Genomic DNA, 16,833 nt, shown 5'->3' with positions numbered 1-16,833 from the left:
ATGTTTTTCTCTTGTTCTGACATTTGGACAAAATGTAATTTAGTCATTTTTTGTGATAAAACATTTACCTCAGTCTCTCCAGCTTACAATTTGGACTCTTCAGTCCATCATGAAGCAGCTTCACTCCAGAATCCTGCAGGTCATTGTTATCCAGGTCCAGCTCTTTCAGGACAGAGTTTGAGGACTGTAGAACTGAAGACAAACTCTCACAAGACTGAGGTGTGAGATTACATATGGAAAGTCTGAAAAAGAAAAACACAATGTAATTGCATATGGAATAAATCCAAGCAGTGTGATCTTTAACAATTAATGCAAGAAAGATTAAATGAAAGTTTTTGAACTCAAACCTTACTATCTCCAGCTGACAGTTTGGACTCTTCAGTCCATCAGAAAGAAGCTTCACTCCAGCATCCTGCAGGTCATTGTTATTCAGGTCCAGCTCTCTCAGGACAGAGTTTGAGGATTGTAAAACTGATGACAAACTTTCACAGGACTGAGCTGTGAGATTACAAAACTGTAGCCTATGTTGAGAACAAAACAAACAATGATATTAATATGTTTATCAGATAGAGTTTATAATCTGGAGCACAGATGACTTGGAAAACCTTTGTAGTTAACCCTCTTGAGGCATCTTCTCCTGATAACCCCAAAAAGAACTTAAATTACACGTTCAGATTTGATCGTACAGATAAGAGCAATACATCAATCGAATCTGTAAAGGGTTTACTTTTATTTGAATACACACATAATAACAACAAAACTTTGTGCATTTATTAAATAAAGAAAACAAACAAGGTGCGCTGTCTGTAACTCAATGAATACTCAACAAAAAGACATGAGAGATATCGATATAATAGATCTATAGAAAGCTTGACATGTCTACTTTTAAACTAAGCAAGTGATAATGAAAACAAATATTCTGTGATAAAGTAATTCATATGAAAACAACTCGATGTCCGTCTTTCACGTCTCCCTTCATTATATCTAATGTGACCACGCCCAGGCGCTGAAGGTGGTATTGACATTATAATGTTCCACGTGAAGCTCGTTGCTTGTAAACGCCCACACAGAAAACAAAGCAGTGAGACTGTTCTTCAAGTTTTTTTTTTTTTTACTGTTCGCTTCGCGCTGAGAGGAATAAGACATAATTCACCCCAAGCAGATGCACTGAGGATTACCTCAGGATTTGAGTTTTGGATTTCCTCAAAAAAAAAAAAGAATGAAGCGCTTTATCCAGCAGAGATCATAAACATGAGTAAGTATATATATATATATACACATTTTACTAGTTAGACTTTTACCAAACTAAAATTCCTGACTAAATGCATAATCAAGTGAAACATTATGAAGTTTCATTCACATCATATAAATATTCTACTGTACTTCTAGTATCAGTGACCCTCACAATAATGTTAATAATGCAGTTTATCATTTAGTTTATTTGAGAGCACATAAACAATAAACACTAAATGATAGTTATGCGATGTTCATTTATATATTTCAACATTACACAATACCAGTCAATACCAGTTTGCTAAAGCAGTAATATTGTGAAATATTTTTAATATTTAAAATAACTGCTTTCTATTTGAATATACTTTAAAATTAAATTTATTTCTGTGATCAAAGCTAAATTTTCAGCATCATTACTCCAGTCTTACTCCGAGTGTAACAATATACACTATACCATTCAAAAGCTTGGAGTCAGTATATATAGAAATCAAAACTTTTTTAGCACACACGTGATGATAAATAAAAACAATTAATACGATAAATGTTACAAACGATGATGTTCTTTCAATTTATAAAAAAAAAAAAAAAAAATATTCTCAGCTTTTTTCAACATTAATAATAATAATAATAATAATAACAATAAATGTTATTTTTTTTTTTTGTAGAAAATCAGAATATTAGAAGGATTTATGAAGGATCGTGTGACTGGAGAAATGATGCTAAAAATTCAGTTTTGAAAGTCAGCTTTGATTGTTCCTAACAAACTGTTTAACTGCATTTGCAAGTGAATCTCAGGGTGCTTTCACATCTCTAGTTCGGTTCATTTGGTCCGAACCAAGGGCAAACAATTATACATTGTAGCATTTTTCAGCTTTTTTGGTTCCTTTTCACACCACACTGATTGCTTTGGTCCGAACCAGTTGAAACAAACCAAAATGCAGTCACATGACAACATCCACATCACACATTGGCCATGACGTATTTCCTAAACTGCTCTTCGATTGGTCAGAATTTACGTGCAGGAAAATTCCAACATAAGAGGAAAAGCCAGCAAACAACACGGAGACAACACAACTATAGAGAGATGACTGCGCGGGCTGGTTTTGTCCCTGGCCATAATCTATTCAATTGTTTGTATACACGACAATATGCAAACAGTACATTTCTATAATGAAGCGCGGATGCGGCTTGAAAAAAAACGTTCTAATGCACTGCAAACGGCGAGCGGCATCGCTCGTAACTTCAAGCGGAGGCGTGCATTAATCCACGAGCTGCCATGCTAAAGCGCAAACTGTCAACAAACACACACAAAAAAAAAACTGTCAACAAACACTTCCTCATCCCATAATGTACAGAGCAGCTGACTACGGCAGCTGGTTTTAGTCCAAAAATGATCAGTACTTTTTGCAGTTGGGTCTGTTCGAGGTCGGATCACGTTCTCACCACAAATGAACCGCTCCAGAGTTCGTTTGAAAGCGTACCGAAACCACCTCTTCAAGCAGGTCTCGGTACGCTTGTTTGGTACATTTATTTTTTCCTCACATTCTTTCTTGTAACTCTTCACTTTCAGTCACACACCTGGCTGAAAGGCTCATTATGCTGTTCATTATGCGGGCCTTTGTCTTCTCAGGTGTAAATCACAATAATATTTTAAATTTAAATTAATCTATTGTTTCCTTTGAGTGAGTAAACAAGATGATTGTCACATCATTTTGAAGCAAAAATTCTAGGGTACATGCTCCAGGTTTGACAGTCTTGTGAACAAATGTTCTGTATGTGTTTTATGACCTTATTTCAGTGACTTCAAAATTTTAGTTTTTCACAAACCACGCATAAACATTGATTTCTCAAAAACACAATCATGTACATACATGCTATATTACTGTAGCCCAGTTTGTACTGAATACAGTGTTTTCAGACTTTATTCATGTATATGTTTATAAGCAACTGAAAAAAAGCACAAAAGTCAGGGCGTCAAAAATTCGAGACCCAGCTGCACCTCCCAAAGAAGTAAGTCTCACACTTTATCTCTTTTTTATGACCATTTGCAAATCGTCTTTCCATTTCCATGGAAGAGAGGGGCGGAGTGAGCAGAGCTCATAAGCATTTAAAGAGACATGCACTGAAACAGGTCGCTGTGAACAGAGCTGTTTTTGACAAAGTAAAATGGGGGTTGTTTTACATGACCACTGAGGAATTTTAACCAAAGTATGTTGCAGACATGTCATGAAGATACTAAAGAATCATACCAACTTGTGTAAAATGGGCATCCAATGTCCTATTTAAAAGACAATTAAAGTAAAAGTAAAGCTTCCTTAAGTCTATATTGTAATTTTGTTACAATAATTTAATGCTTTATAAAACATTAAACCAATATTTTCAATGTATGATACTATCAAGAATAATTAAGTGGCTAAAACATGAGTTCAACTTGCCTGATGGTGGAGATACAATGGCATTAAATGTCATCACACACAATGATACATTTACATTTATTCATTTTTCTTACCCGTATAAAATTAAGACCCAATTAAAATCACTAATAGTGTATATAAATTAATGTAAATAAGAATCATAAACTCCTCTTCAGATATTCATTATCACTGCAATCAAACTCACCAGTGCGTCATCAGATTTTTTGTATTTCTGCAGTTGAAACTTCTCTTGAGTCTCTTCTGACATCTGGAGCACAAACACCAGAGCTGACCACTGAGCAGAGGAGAGATTCTGAGCGGAAAGATTTCCTGAGAGCAGATTCTTCTGTATTTCCTCCACAAAGACATCTTTCAGTTCACTCAAACAGTGGAAGAGATTGATGGTCCTCTCTACTGATTCCTCCTTCTCTATAGTCTTTTTGATATAGTCAGTGGTGTCTTTGACACTCTCTGCTTTGAGCTTCAGTCCCACTACTATCTCACTCAAGTGAGAGACCCAGCAGGAACCGGAGAAAAAAGGTCCAGGTGCTTCTGAAAAAATAAAAATTTCCGTTCTCACTTTGTAAAGCCTTCTTAACTGCAGCCTTATGAAGTTTAAACAGTGGCTTTTTTGACACTTTCCATGACAGTCTCTTTTTCCAGGATTCAAGAAATGGATTTGCTTTTTTGGCTTTGATAATCAAAAACACATAGAGAGCAGCAAGGAATTCCTGGATGCTGAGATGTACAAAGCTGTAAACGTTTCTTGTAGGAACCTTTTCCTCCTGAAACATCTGAGTGCATAAACCAGAATACACTGATGCTTCACTTAAATCTAGTCCACACTCCTCAAGATCTTCTTTGTAGAAAATCAGATTTCCTTTCTCCAGCTGTTGAAAGGCTAGTTTCCCAAGCTTCAGAATAACCTCTTCAAAAGAATGATTACTGTATTTTTTTCCCATCTGTTGTTGCTGAGTTAGTAAGAAGTTTGTGTACATGCCTGTGAGAGTTGTGGGTATTTTGTCATTGCTCTCTCGAGTCAGTAGAGGCCCAAGAACAGTGAGAGAGATCCAACAGAAGATGGGGATGTGGCACATGATGTACAGACTCCTGGATTTCCTGATGTGATGAATGATCCTTCCAGCAATCTCAGGACTGTTTTTGTTGAAGTATTCCTCTTTCTGGTCATTGTTGAATCCTTGTACCTCGGTCACCTGATCAATGTAGTCTCGGGGTATCAGAGCAGCTGCTGCTGGTCTGGATGTGATCCAGATGAGAGCAGAGGGAACCAGATGTCTTTTGATCAGGTTTGTTATTATGTTACTCACTGCTGTTTTTTCATTAATATCTGTAAAGCTGTCATCCTCTTGAAATATCAAAGGGAAGCGACATTCATCCAACCCATCAAAGATGAACATGACCTTACCATCATCTTCAGGAAGAGAAGTCAGTACTTCAGGACTATTGAAGAAGTATTTGTTAAGCAGTCCTATGAGACTGTACTCTTCTTTAATCAAATTCAGTCTACGGAAAGGAAGTGGAAATATGAAGATTATATCATGATTTTCTTTTCCTTCAGCCCAGTCAAGGATGAATTTATTGACAGAGACAGTTTTTCCTCCTCCTGCAATCCCCATTGTCATCACTTTTCTGTTTTGTCGACCCGTGTCAAACTGGACTTTAAACATGTCTTTGCACTTGATTGGCGTCTCCTTGGCAGTCAATCGACTGTGATTTGTTTGGATCTGTATCACCTCGTGATCATTCACTCTTCCTCCAGTCTCATTCTCCACCACATATAAATCAGTGTAAATATCATTCAGGTATTCCCGGTGACCTGTGTTAGAATTACCAACCAATATCCGGTTGTAGTCATTATTTAATTTGTTCTTCAGTCTGTGGCTGGTGTCTGTGTAATCATTACTGTCATCTGCAGTTGAGGCATTATGAAAGAGAGAAAAAGACAGCATAGACTTAGTGATCATATTTTTCATGAATTTATAATAAAACCTGTATGTATATTTTAAGACGGCATGTACTTCCCATTACAACAAATACAACACATAAAGGATTTGTGGACTTATTTATTCATCAGTATCCATTGATTTTTCTTTACTATCAAGGTGAAATTCCCTGACTGGTTCCCCACAATATAGGAAGGAATTATATGACACTCTAACACTGATGTTAAGTGACATGTGACTTAAAACATAATATTAATCGTAATTTTATTTTAAGATCCAAATATCATCATTAAATATGATATTTGCCCCAGTAAAATTTTAATTTGCTGCTTATGGTCCAACTTTATATTGTGTCCCTAATACCTGTGTACTTACATAGTAACCAAATGTGTACGTAGTATGAAACCACAGTGTAAGTACACATTAGTACATGGTATCTACAGCTGTAACATTTCTGTAACTACACACATGTAATAATCCTCAGGATGGTTTGTGTAAGTACAAATGTGTAACAGGACATTGATAACAACACTTTTTTCACTAAGTACTCGTGTAACAGGAATATGTATAAGAGTAATTGGAACCATTTGATCCAGGGGGTGGAGATTGGTAAATTTAGAGATGGAAATGGGATCCAGGGGGTGGAGATGGATAGGTTTAGGGGTGGAGATGGGATTAAGGGGGTGGAGATTGGTAGGTTTAGGGATATGTAAAGTGGGAGGAGTTGGATCTCAAGTTGGAGTTGGTGCACTACTGTAATACCAGTGTACTTACATTGTAACTCCTCAGGAACTGTCCACTTAATATAAAGTGTGACATTCTGGACACTAACCACAATTTATATGTAAAGTCTAACTTACTGTCCGCTGCTGTGTAACATCAGCATAATTACATGATAAATCTATTATTAAGTGTAACACTTTCTTTACCAAAAAGTGCTGTTAGTCCTGTTACATATTTGTACTTTAATTACCAAAAAGTGTTATTACCAATGTTCTGTTACACATTTGTACTTACACAAACTGTTCAGTGGGTTGTTACTTATGTGTAGTTACACAAACCTTAGAGCTGCAGATACTATGTACCAATGTGTACTTACACTGAGGTTACATACTATGTACACATCTAGTTACTTTGCAAGTACACTGGCATTAGGGACACTTAATGTAAAGTGGGACCACATTAATATGTGCATTATAAGTACTATTAAACAGCCACTATATTAGTGATATGCATGCTTATAAGCAGCTACTTAATAGTGAGAATTGTACTTTTAGTCAGCAGAGAAGTTTAATTTAATTTTTTAATTTTTTCCCGCAGTAGGTTTAATTTTAACCATTGACCTACTATAGGCTTTTGGTGTGCTAACTGTCAAGGCCTCCATGGCTGTATTCAAAATGTGTATTTATTTACTATCTGTGCGCTGATGCGAAAGCTAAAGTATATTTTATTTTCCTTTCCACACACTGTCCTTATAATCTTTCTTTCCCACATCTATCATGTGTTTCCAATGCATTCCTGTTGTCTCCCAACGACACTCTAACATCAAACGCAGATGGCAATACCTGCGTCCTATCTGGGACTCTGCTACTGCACCTCTCTCTTTTTTGTGGGTCTCTGGAATTGTCAGTCTACAGTCAACAAAGCAACCAAACATAATTCTGGACATTGCTTCTCAGTGTACTCTTAGCATCTTGGGCTTGACTGAGACCTGGATACATCCAGAAGACTCAGCAATCCCTGCTGCTCTTTCTAACAATTTCTCTTTCTCTCACACCCCCCGTCACATTGGGAGGGGTGGGGGTACTGGTCTTATTTCTAACAATTCCAAATACTTAACCCACTCTCCCCTATGAAATACTAACTAATTTGAATCTCATGCTATTTAGGTAACAGCTCCTATAAAACTCCATGTTGTAGTAATTTATCGGCCTCCTGGTCTGGTCTGGACCCTTACTGGATCCTCTTAAGTTTGCCTACAGAGCAAACAGGTCTGTGGAAGATGCAGTAAACATTGGACTGCATTATGTTCTGCAACACCTAGACAGACCAGGGACTTATGTGAGGATCCTGTTTGTGGACTTCAGCTCGGCCTTTAACACTATCATCCCAAACCTCCTCCTGCCCAAACTAACTCAGCTCTCTGTGCCCACCTCCGTCTGTCAGTGGATCAACAGCTCACATACAGCAACCAGCTAGTGAGGCTGGGAAAATACACATCCAGCACCCATACAATCAGCAACGGAGCTCCCCAGGGCTGCATTCTCTCCCCACTGCTCTTCTCCCTGTACACCAGCGACTGCACATCTAAAGACCCCTCTGTCAAGCTCCTGAAGTTTGCAGACGACACCACACTCATCAGCCTCATTCAGGATGGTGAAGAGTCTGCTTACAGACAGGAGGTTAAAGAGCTGGCTGTCTGGTGCACTCTCAACAACCTGGAGCTCAACACACTCAAACAGTGGAGATGATCGTGGACTTTAGGAGAAACCCCCCTGCACTCCCCCCACTCACCATCATGAACAGCACTGTGACTGCAGTGGAGTCATTCAGGTTCCTGGGAACCACTCTCTCAGAACCTGAAGTGGGACAATCACATTGACTCCATTGTGAAAAAGGCCCAGCAGAGGTTGTACCAAAGGCTGGCAAAATCACTCTGGACCCCTCACATCCAGCACACTTCCTCTTTGAACTGTTGCCATCTGGTCGACGCTACAGAGCACTGAGCACCAGAACGACCAGACACAGTTTCTTCCCTCAGGCAATCCATCTAATGAACACTTGATAATATATATATATATATATATATATATATATATATATATATATATATATATATATATATATATATATAGATTTATATATAATAAATATTTATATTTACATACATAGACACTTATTTATCTAACACATACTTAGTGTACCTTCAATTTTTTGCACATAATGTACCTGTACATACACAACTGCTCATTGTAATATACCTGCAATACAATTGTCAATTTGTATATTGTCATTCCTTACCTACTTATTTGTATTTTTTTGTATTTTTGTATGTTTTATTCTTTATTATGTGTTTTTTGTTCTGTCGCTGTCATTCTGTTGCACTGCTGAACTTCTGTCATGAAAACAAATTCCTTGTATGTGTGAACATACCTGGCAATAAAGCTCATTCTGATTCTGATTCAGAATGTGCTCATGCTTTTAATGCTGCCAAGGATATTTTGTGTAATGCCCCAGTGTTGTCTGCTCCAAATTTTAACCCTCCGGTTTTTCTGTCTCGAATGGCTAATTCGAACCAGAGGTTGATGCGGTGGTCCCTGATGGTGCAGGGATACCATCTGGATATTCGCCATAAGAAAGGCTCAGAGAATGTTGTGGCCGATGCCCTATCCAGGGTCCATTCAATGGAAAGCTAAGTGTATTAATGAGTTGGGGGTTGTTTACAAACTTTTTGTTAGTTTGAAATCTTGTGGTGGGGGTGTTACGTCCCAGGGCCTACTCAAGTGGAAGTGTCTCTTTGTGTATGTGCCTTGTCTGTTTTCTCTCTCTCTCTCCCTCTCAAGCGCTGATAAGGACTAACAGGTGGAGATCAATTAGTGGAGGATTCTGCTAATGACTGCACTATCCTGATTGGTCCAGATCAGTTAGGGAGTTAGGGTAATCCTTTTGTATTGTTTTATTTTTATTTTTGTAGGTTAGTTAGGTTGTTTTTGGGAGTTAGTATTTTCTGTTTATGTTGGCCTTGACCCCTCCTGAAGTTATGGTTGCTTCCTTGTGTTTAATAAATTCTATTCTGTTTTCACATCAATTAGGCTTGTGTGTGTGTGAGAGAGAGAGAGAGAGAGAGTCAGTAGAAGGGAAAAACTTTTTCCAACATTTTCTTTATTAGGTTCGTGATCTTTATGATCATTAATTCATTCATAAAGCATCGCTGCTTATCTTGCTAGTGTTTTTTTAATGTCTCAAATGTTTTTTTTCTCGGATTCCATACAATATATTCTACATTTGTTATACTTTCATATCGTAATGATGATGATGTATAATGTATCTTAAGTTTTTTATATGTTCCTTTACATCCTGTTTACATCCAGTAATTATTAGTTCACTAATTACACCTTCTGCAAGAGAGTTATTTTATCAACTAACATGAATTTTAAAAGAATGTAATAAAGAAATAGTTCTAATGGGCAATTTGAACAGAATATAAATTAAAGAGAAAAAAACCTTAAAAATATTTTGAATAAATATCACCTAAACCAGCTTATAAAAGTTCCAACAAGGATTGCTAACTCGACAAAGACACAGCTAGATTTAATTTCACTTAGAAATGTGAAATGATGATCAAAAGTTATCATTTGATCACTGGATTATCTGATCATAATTTAACTTTAGTTGCAGGAAAATTTACAAAAACATTCAGAAATACCTCAGATACTTCAACTTATGTTTTCTATTGTATACCAAAAGGAAAGTTAGTAGCATATGATAAGGATATAACTAGTTTGAAGTGGAATGACATATCTTCTGATGATTTAGAGTATGGCATACTGTGTAATACTTTTATTAATAGAATTAACTCTGTAAGAGATAAATTTAGCTTAAGAGTTAAGCATAAAAGCATAAGCATAAAAATTTTACCATAATTTACCAAAATAATTATATTGCTGCTATCTTCAATAGTATATTTACTGATTCTGTTAAAAAGAAAGGGAACAAAATTTTGTTCTGACTGAATTTGTGGATGAAGGTATCTGACCATGACGACGCACCGATATTGTAACTCTGTTAGCATTGACATAGTTGTGGCATAATTGTTTCTACAATACAAATTATTGTTTCTTTTGTCCATTATAGTATGTTGTGTGTTTACATGTAATGTATGTATTCTTTAGTATTTGTTTTGTGTTACATTGTTGTTGTTGTTGTTTAAGTGATAACCTGCTGCAGATGAAAATTAGCCTTTGGCTAAATATGGTAAAATTCATTAAATAGAAACATTTATTTAAAAAATTGTACACTGTCCCTTTTCAAATAAATACAATTAAAATAGTAATATTATTTTTATCCCATAAATCATTACAAAACTGTTTCTACAATATTCCAATTAATAACACTCATACTGCAACAGTGCAGTACATACATGCACATCTTATACTGATTATGCTGATGCTGACAACATGTATGGCGATGTAAATGCGTTGACTAATGTTGACTCAAATGCAAGTGGTTTTCAACTTTCAACTCAAATGTTTCCAAAGCATTTATTGGGTTGTCACTGTTGGATTAACTTCAGGCCGTGCTGACCTAAATTATTAAAAGCTTTTTGATCAAACTATTGACATAGAGCACACCAAACAACACATGAGACTGTATAATGGTTAGGTTAGGGTTATTGAAATTAACCTTTGCATAAAAAACAATTCACTGGGGGAAAAATCTTTCCTCATTTCCATAGAGTAAAGTTTGTTAAACCATCACACTTTTAAACAGTTACTCAAGTTACATTCAATGTGAATAAATTATACCTACTCATTTTACTATAACTGTCCAGCTGCTCAGCCAGATGATTGTGGTTCATCTTCCTCAGGATGCCGACCATGGTCTTCACAGCTTTTTCTGGTCCAAAACAGTCCACCATCTTATCCACCGTTTTAAACATATTTGCATTGTCCATTTCATACTTTGATATACACTCATGATCTTTCTGTAAGTGCCACTGTAACTCATTTAGATCATCTCTGGACAGGTCCTTCAGTGTGTTTATGAGCCGATCTTTAACAGACGCCATCGTCCTTCACCGATTCAAAGCTGCAGGACAAAAAGATCTGAAGTAGTTTTACTCTTAATGTGTTCAAAAAATGTTTAGATTATTTAATAGAACAGAGTGTCTTAGATGGTGACAAGAGACTGTCTTTATGAATAAGTTGTAGCAAAGAAATATTATATTAAAAGGTATGAATGCTTTGACCAGTGTTGTAATGAAAAAATCCCTTTAGCAGTTGAAAGGATACTTCAACAAAGATATCACTTTCCTCAGTGGACATTCAAACTAATGTTTTATTGTGAAGATGAAATTGAGCTGAAGAATGAATGCTGTATCAGATGCAGGTAATCACACTCAGTCTACAGTAGGTAGACAACCAAAATGGGTAATACTGCCGCGCGTACCACTGCCGCAGAGCCACGGCGTTAACTGCAAGTCAGTCGCGTGTTAAATTCATTCACGAAACTACCGCCAGGTGGCACAAAGGGACGGATTGCGAACTGAATGTAATTGTAAAATGAGATAAAAGGAGGAAGTAAAACAACAATAACATTATGATATAACATTGTAACATCTTTAAAAACCATTAAAAAATGTACAGTGAGTTAATTTCAAAATGTAGTATAGTCTTAGGCTACAGTCTACTCATCAAAAATTTAAAGAAAGACCTTTACACAAAGGATCTTATGCATGCTATTGTTATTAAACAGTCATTAAATATAAGGCCTATAGATACGGATAAAAAGCTAAATGTTTTCATTTCGGTTCATTCTTGCTTTAAAAAAAAAATCCTTCAGGTTCCATTTGCAGATAGAAATGAGAACGGTCCAGCATTTAGCAATAATAATGATTAATTCTGTTATTATTCTTGATTTTTCAAACTGCTAACACTTTGCATTTTTGAATTATGCCTTTACTGTGTGACCAAAAATTTAGTATTTTTCTGTTTCAGCTGTTGTGATCGCGCTGTTTGCCTCACGCACATTCATTGGAAACAGTAGCCGTTCACCGTGACATCCGGTGTGAGCAGCGGTCCACTTTGGCATATTTTTTTAATAATTATGATTTTTTTTTTTTTTGTCGATACTGAAACACGCATGAACTACAAAGTTACTAATAGTTAAGCTTGAAATAGGCAACATCACGAATATGGAAACGTTTGGATTTCTCCCGAATGAGACCCCAGCCTTACCTTATGGTTCACTTTAAATTATTATTCATTTATTTTTTGTTTGTTTATAGCTAAGCCTATATTATTACATACTGCAATTTTATTTATCCATTAGAATTATATATTTTTAATTATTTTTCTGTTCTGATAAATTTGTTAAATTTAAAGGATTTGTTGTAAAGTGAAGGGGAACTAAAAATATCCTGTTGGCACATTATACATTATTAGGCCAGCCGTTATTATTTCTGAATGTAATAAAAATGCAACTTATACATGACTTATAATTTTTTTCCTCTTACAAACTTAATTTATTTTTTAGCCTGTTTTTTTTAAAAATATATAATAATAAATAAAAAAAAAATGCATCAAACAAACGAATAAAAATTTTTAACCTCCGTTAACAACAGTAATTATAATTATTATATACGTAGGAACTTTTTATTTTCATTGCATCTGAAAATGACTTTGTGCAGCACATTCACTTCGCACGCTCAACCTGCCTCGCACGTTGCTAAGCTGTGGACGATTTCAAAATGTTTGATATAAAGGTTTATGTCCCATTTTATACAGGAATTGTTCATTTAAAAAAATAAATATATCGAATTATATTGTTAGTTCTAATTATATTGTTAACACAAGTTCATTTAGACTATTTAACATGCACTGTGACATTTTACCCTTTTTAAACTTATAAACTCCTTAAGATTTTAAAGTCAGTTTAATAGTATTGAAGTTCAAGTTTTAAAAAAAGGTTTTAATTGCTTAAATTATTTCTATGAATTAATAATTTGTTATCAGGTTTTAATTGCTTAAATTATTTCTATGAATTAACCCTCTGGAGTCGATTAACGCGTATACGCGTTTTGGGGTATTTTCTCCTGATAACCCCGAAAAGAACTTAAATTACACTTTCAGTTTTGATCGTACAGATAAGTGCAATACATCAATCGAATCTGTAAAGGGTCTACTTTTTTTTTTTGTATACAGACATAATAACAACAAAACTTTGTGCACTTATAAAAAAAAGACAACAAAAAAGTATTGCAAAAAAAACAATTCATACTCCACAATCCACAGATACAAATGCGTCATTAAAATGAACTGTAACTCAGTGAATACTCAACGAAGAGACATGCGAGAGATATCTATAGAAAGCCTGACATGTCTACTTTTAAACTAAACCAGTGCTGCTGAAAACAAATATTCTGTGATAAAGTAATCCATATTAAAACAACGCGATGTCCGTTTTTCACGTCTCCCTTCATTATCTTGTAATGCGACCACGCCCCCGCGCCGAGCGCGCGCTTTTGAGATTCAAATGTTTCACTGAAGCGCGCGGGCTTTGAATACCCCACAACAACAGAAGACAACGCAGCGAGACTGTTCTTCAAGTTTTTATATTATTTACTGTTTGCTTCGCGATGAGAGGAAATAAGACATAATTCACCCCAAAAAAGATGTGATGCGGTTGAGGATTTGAGATTTGGATTTCCTCAGAAAAAAGAATGAAGCACTTTATTCAGCAGAGATCATAAACATGAGTAAGTCTCTTTTTTATTGATTTATATACTTGTACTAGTTTTCACATAACGTGTAAACATTTTACTAGTTAGACTTTTTCCAAAGACTTTTTCCAAACCAATAATTCCTGACTAAATGTATAATCAAGTGAGAATATTATGAAGTTTCAATAACAATATACACTACTATACCATTCAAAAGCTTGATGTAAATAATATAAATGTACCAATAAATGTAACTGTAACAAATGTAACAATCATTGCTGTTCTTTCAATTTATCCCCCCTAAAAAACCTAAAAAAAAAATTCTCAGCTCTTTTCAACATTAATAATAATAATAATAATAATAATAATGATGATATAATAATAATAATGATGATAATAATAACAATAAATTTTTTTTTTTTGTAGAAAATAAGATTGTTAAAAGGATTTCTGAAGGATTGTGTGACTGGAGTAATGATGCAAAAAATTCCAGTTTGAAAGTCAGCTTTGATTTTTCCTAATAAACTGTTTAACTGCACTCACAAGTGAATATTAAATTCTGTTGTTGGATAATTAAATATATTCTAAATAAACTACAAACATAAAATTATATAGATTTATTTTGTCCTCACATTCTTTCTTGTAACTCATCCCTCTCAGTGACACAGCTGACTGAATGGATCATTATGCAGCTCATTATGAAGGCCCTTTGTCTTCTCAGGTGTGAATTCATGATAGTTGACGCCTACTCGCATATGACTTTTACCAACAAAAAAGTGTCTTAGAAAATTTAAATCAATATATTGTTTTCTGTAAGTGAGTAAACAAGATGATTTTCACATCATTAAGAAAAAAAAAAATTCTAGGCTACAAGCTCCAGTTCTCAAAATATCTGGGAACCAATGTTTGCTGTATGGTGTTTTATTGCCTTATTCAAGTGATTTAACATTTTTTAGTTTTTCACTAACCCGCCAAATACATTTTTTTTTTCTCAAAAACACAATCATGTACATACATGCTGCTCACATATTATTATAGCCTAGTTTCTGCTGATTACAGTGAGATTAGACTTTAGCCATTTAGATATTTATAAGAAACTGAAAAAAAGCACAAATGTCAGGGCATGACAAAACTTCTCCAGGCCCAAAAAATACCCTTAGACTCCAGAGGGTTAATATATGTTATCATGTTTATTCTTGTAGAAAATAAGTGTTTATTCTTTATTCTTTAAGAAAATAAGGAAAAAAATAAGGGACAATCCAAATATTATTCATATTTGTTTTGCTTCACCTATTTATGTAGGCTACAATTATTCTAAAAAAAATAAAAATAAAATAAAATATATTGTCATTAAAAATGCCATCGGCCTGAGTAAATTTCACCATTATAGAATTGTGACTTTAAAGGTTAGTGATTTAGGAGGTGAAAATACTATGAAATTACAAATGGTATGGAATAACAACTGAAGGTCTAGTGAAACGTTAGCCAATAAAGCATTTTTTTAACAATGAAACTTAAAGTTTTGAACTAAAATATTATTTCAACCATATAGCCTGTGAATAAACAATAAACATACTTTTCAATGAAAGAACACTGAGAGAGTGTAGGTTGCTTCTGGTGTTTGGATTTGTACTTCAATATAATGAGCTCCAAGTTTTAGGAATAGCCTACACGTTTTTTTTTTATTTCTCTCTCTCTCTCTCTCTCTCTCTCTCTCTCTCTATTTAACTCTCTATTTAACAGCATTAACTTACAATGAAATACATCTTCCTTCAGGTAGACTGAATGTTTTTCTGTCTTGCTAAATGTTGGGCTCATGATCAGTGAGTTGTATTAGCTCAAACTGATTTAGTTAAATCAAAACTTGCGGACTTTGAAGCTGGGTGCAGTTAGCGTGAGTCCCGCGCGCTGTGAAGCGGGAGCATCTGATGGAGGACTCCGCTTGGTCTTAAAGCCTTCCGCAAACGATACGTTCACAAATAACAATGATTTTCGTAAAATAATGATTAATTATCAATTGATAAATTTGTTTATTATTTTGGTCTAGTGATAATAATAATATGGGCTGCGGGAAAATAATGAATAAAAAGAGTAGGGCTGCTGTGAAGTGCAGGCATGTTTCAGCCCAGTAACATGACAACACACCGTTCCTCACAGCCAAAAAACAGACCGAGTTCGCTCAGCTGGAGGGGGTGGGGGTTAGTTCTGCATAGCTTTTGGGGGTCGAGATAAAGGTGTGAATCTCTTGGTCCTTTCATATGGACAGTGTCTTATGAGGGTATCAAAATTCTTGCAGAACAGGTTTAGATAGGACTCGTCATTTTGGTTTTAGGGCAACTTTGAATAAAAATATACATACAATCCAAACAGATGACTACTGTATAGCGCAATATAGTTTATTGGTTATTATAACTTAATTTCAGAGGTAGTTGCCTTAACTCAAAAAAATTATAAATTTTAAATAAAATAAATAAATTTTGCAAAACTGTTGCGTTAATTTTATTTTGTATTGGTCTAAACAATATTTTTTAGACTATGATCTCACAGAAAATTCTCACAAGAATGTAGCCTTTTCATAACCAATATATAAACCATTCTCTTTATGTTTTCTAAATCACAAACAGAGTCCAGACATCAGTATGGATCCGTCTATGATGTTTTATAGGCTTTTTTAGATTTGGGAATACACATGCGTTACAGACATGACAAAAACACATTTTGAAGTTTTTGGAGACATTATTATTATTATTATTATTTATTATTATTATTATTATTATCTTAT

General features: G+C 34.9%; 1 protein-coding gene across 1 annotated transcript; it reads right to left on the bottom strand.

The window, feature by feature from the left end:
- Positions 1-3,819: 3,819 nt before the first annotated feature.
- Positions 3,820-11,415, bottom strand: LOC122142786 (NLR family CARD domain-containing protein 3-like). The gene is given in 4 exon segments (XM_042753843.1): positions 3,820-4,150; positions 4,152-5,570; positions 8,267-8,303; positions 11,150-11,415. Coding segments are annotated over 4 exon segments (2,037 nt in total). The 5' UTR covers positions 11,400-11,415.
- Positions 11,416-16,833: the final 5,418 nt, after the last annotated feature.

This window comes from Cyprinus carpio, unplaced genomic scaffold (genome assembly GCF_018340385.1).
Source record: "Cyprinus carpio isolate SPL01 unplaced genomic scaffold, ASM1834038v1 S000000168, whole genome shotgun sequence".
Taxonomy (NCBI): Eukaryota; Metazoa; Chordata; class Actinopteri; order Cypriniformes; family Cyprinidae; genus Cyprinus; species Cyprinus carpio.
This window is presented reverse-complemented; position numbering and strand designations above follow the sequence as displayed.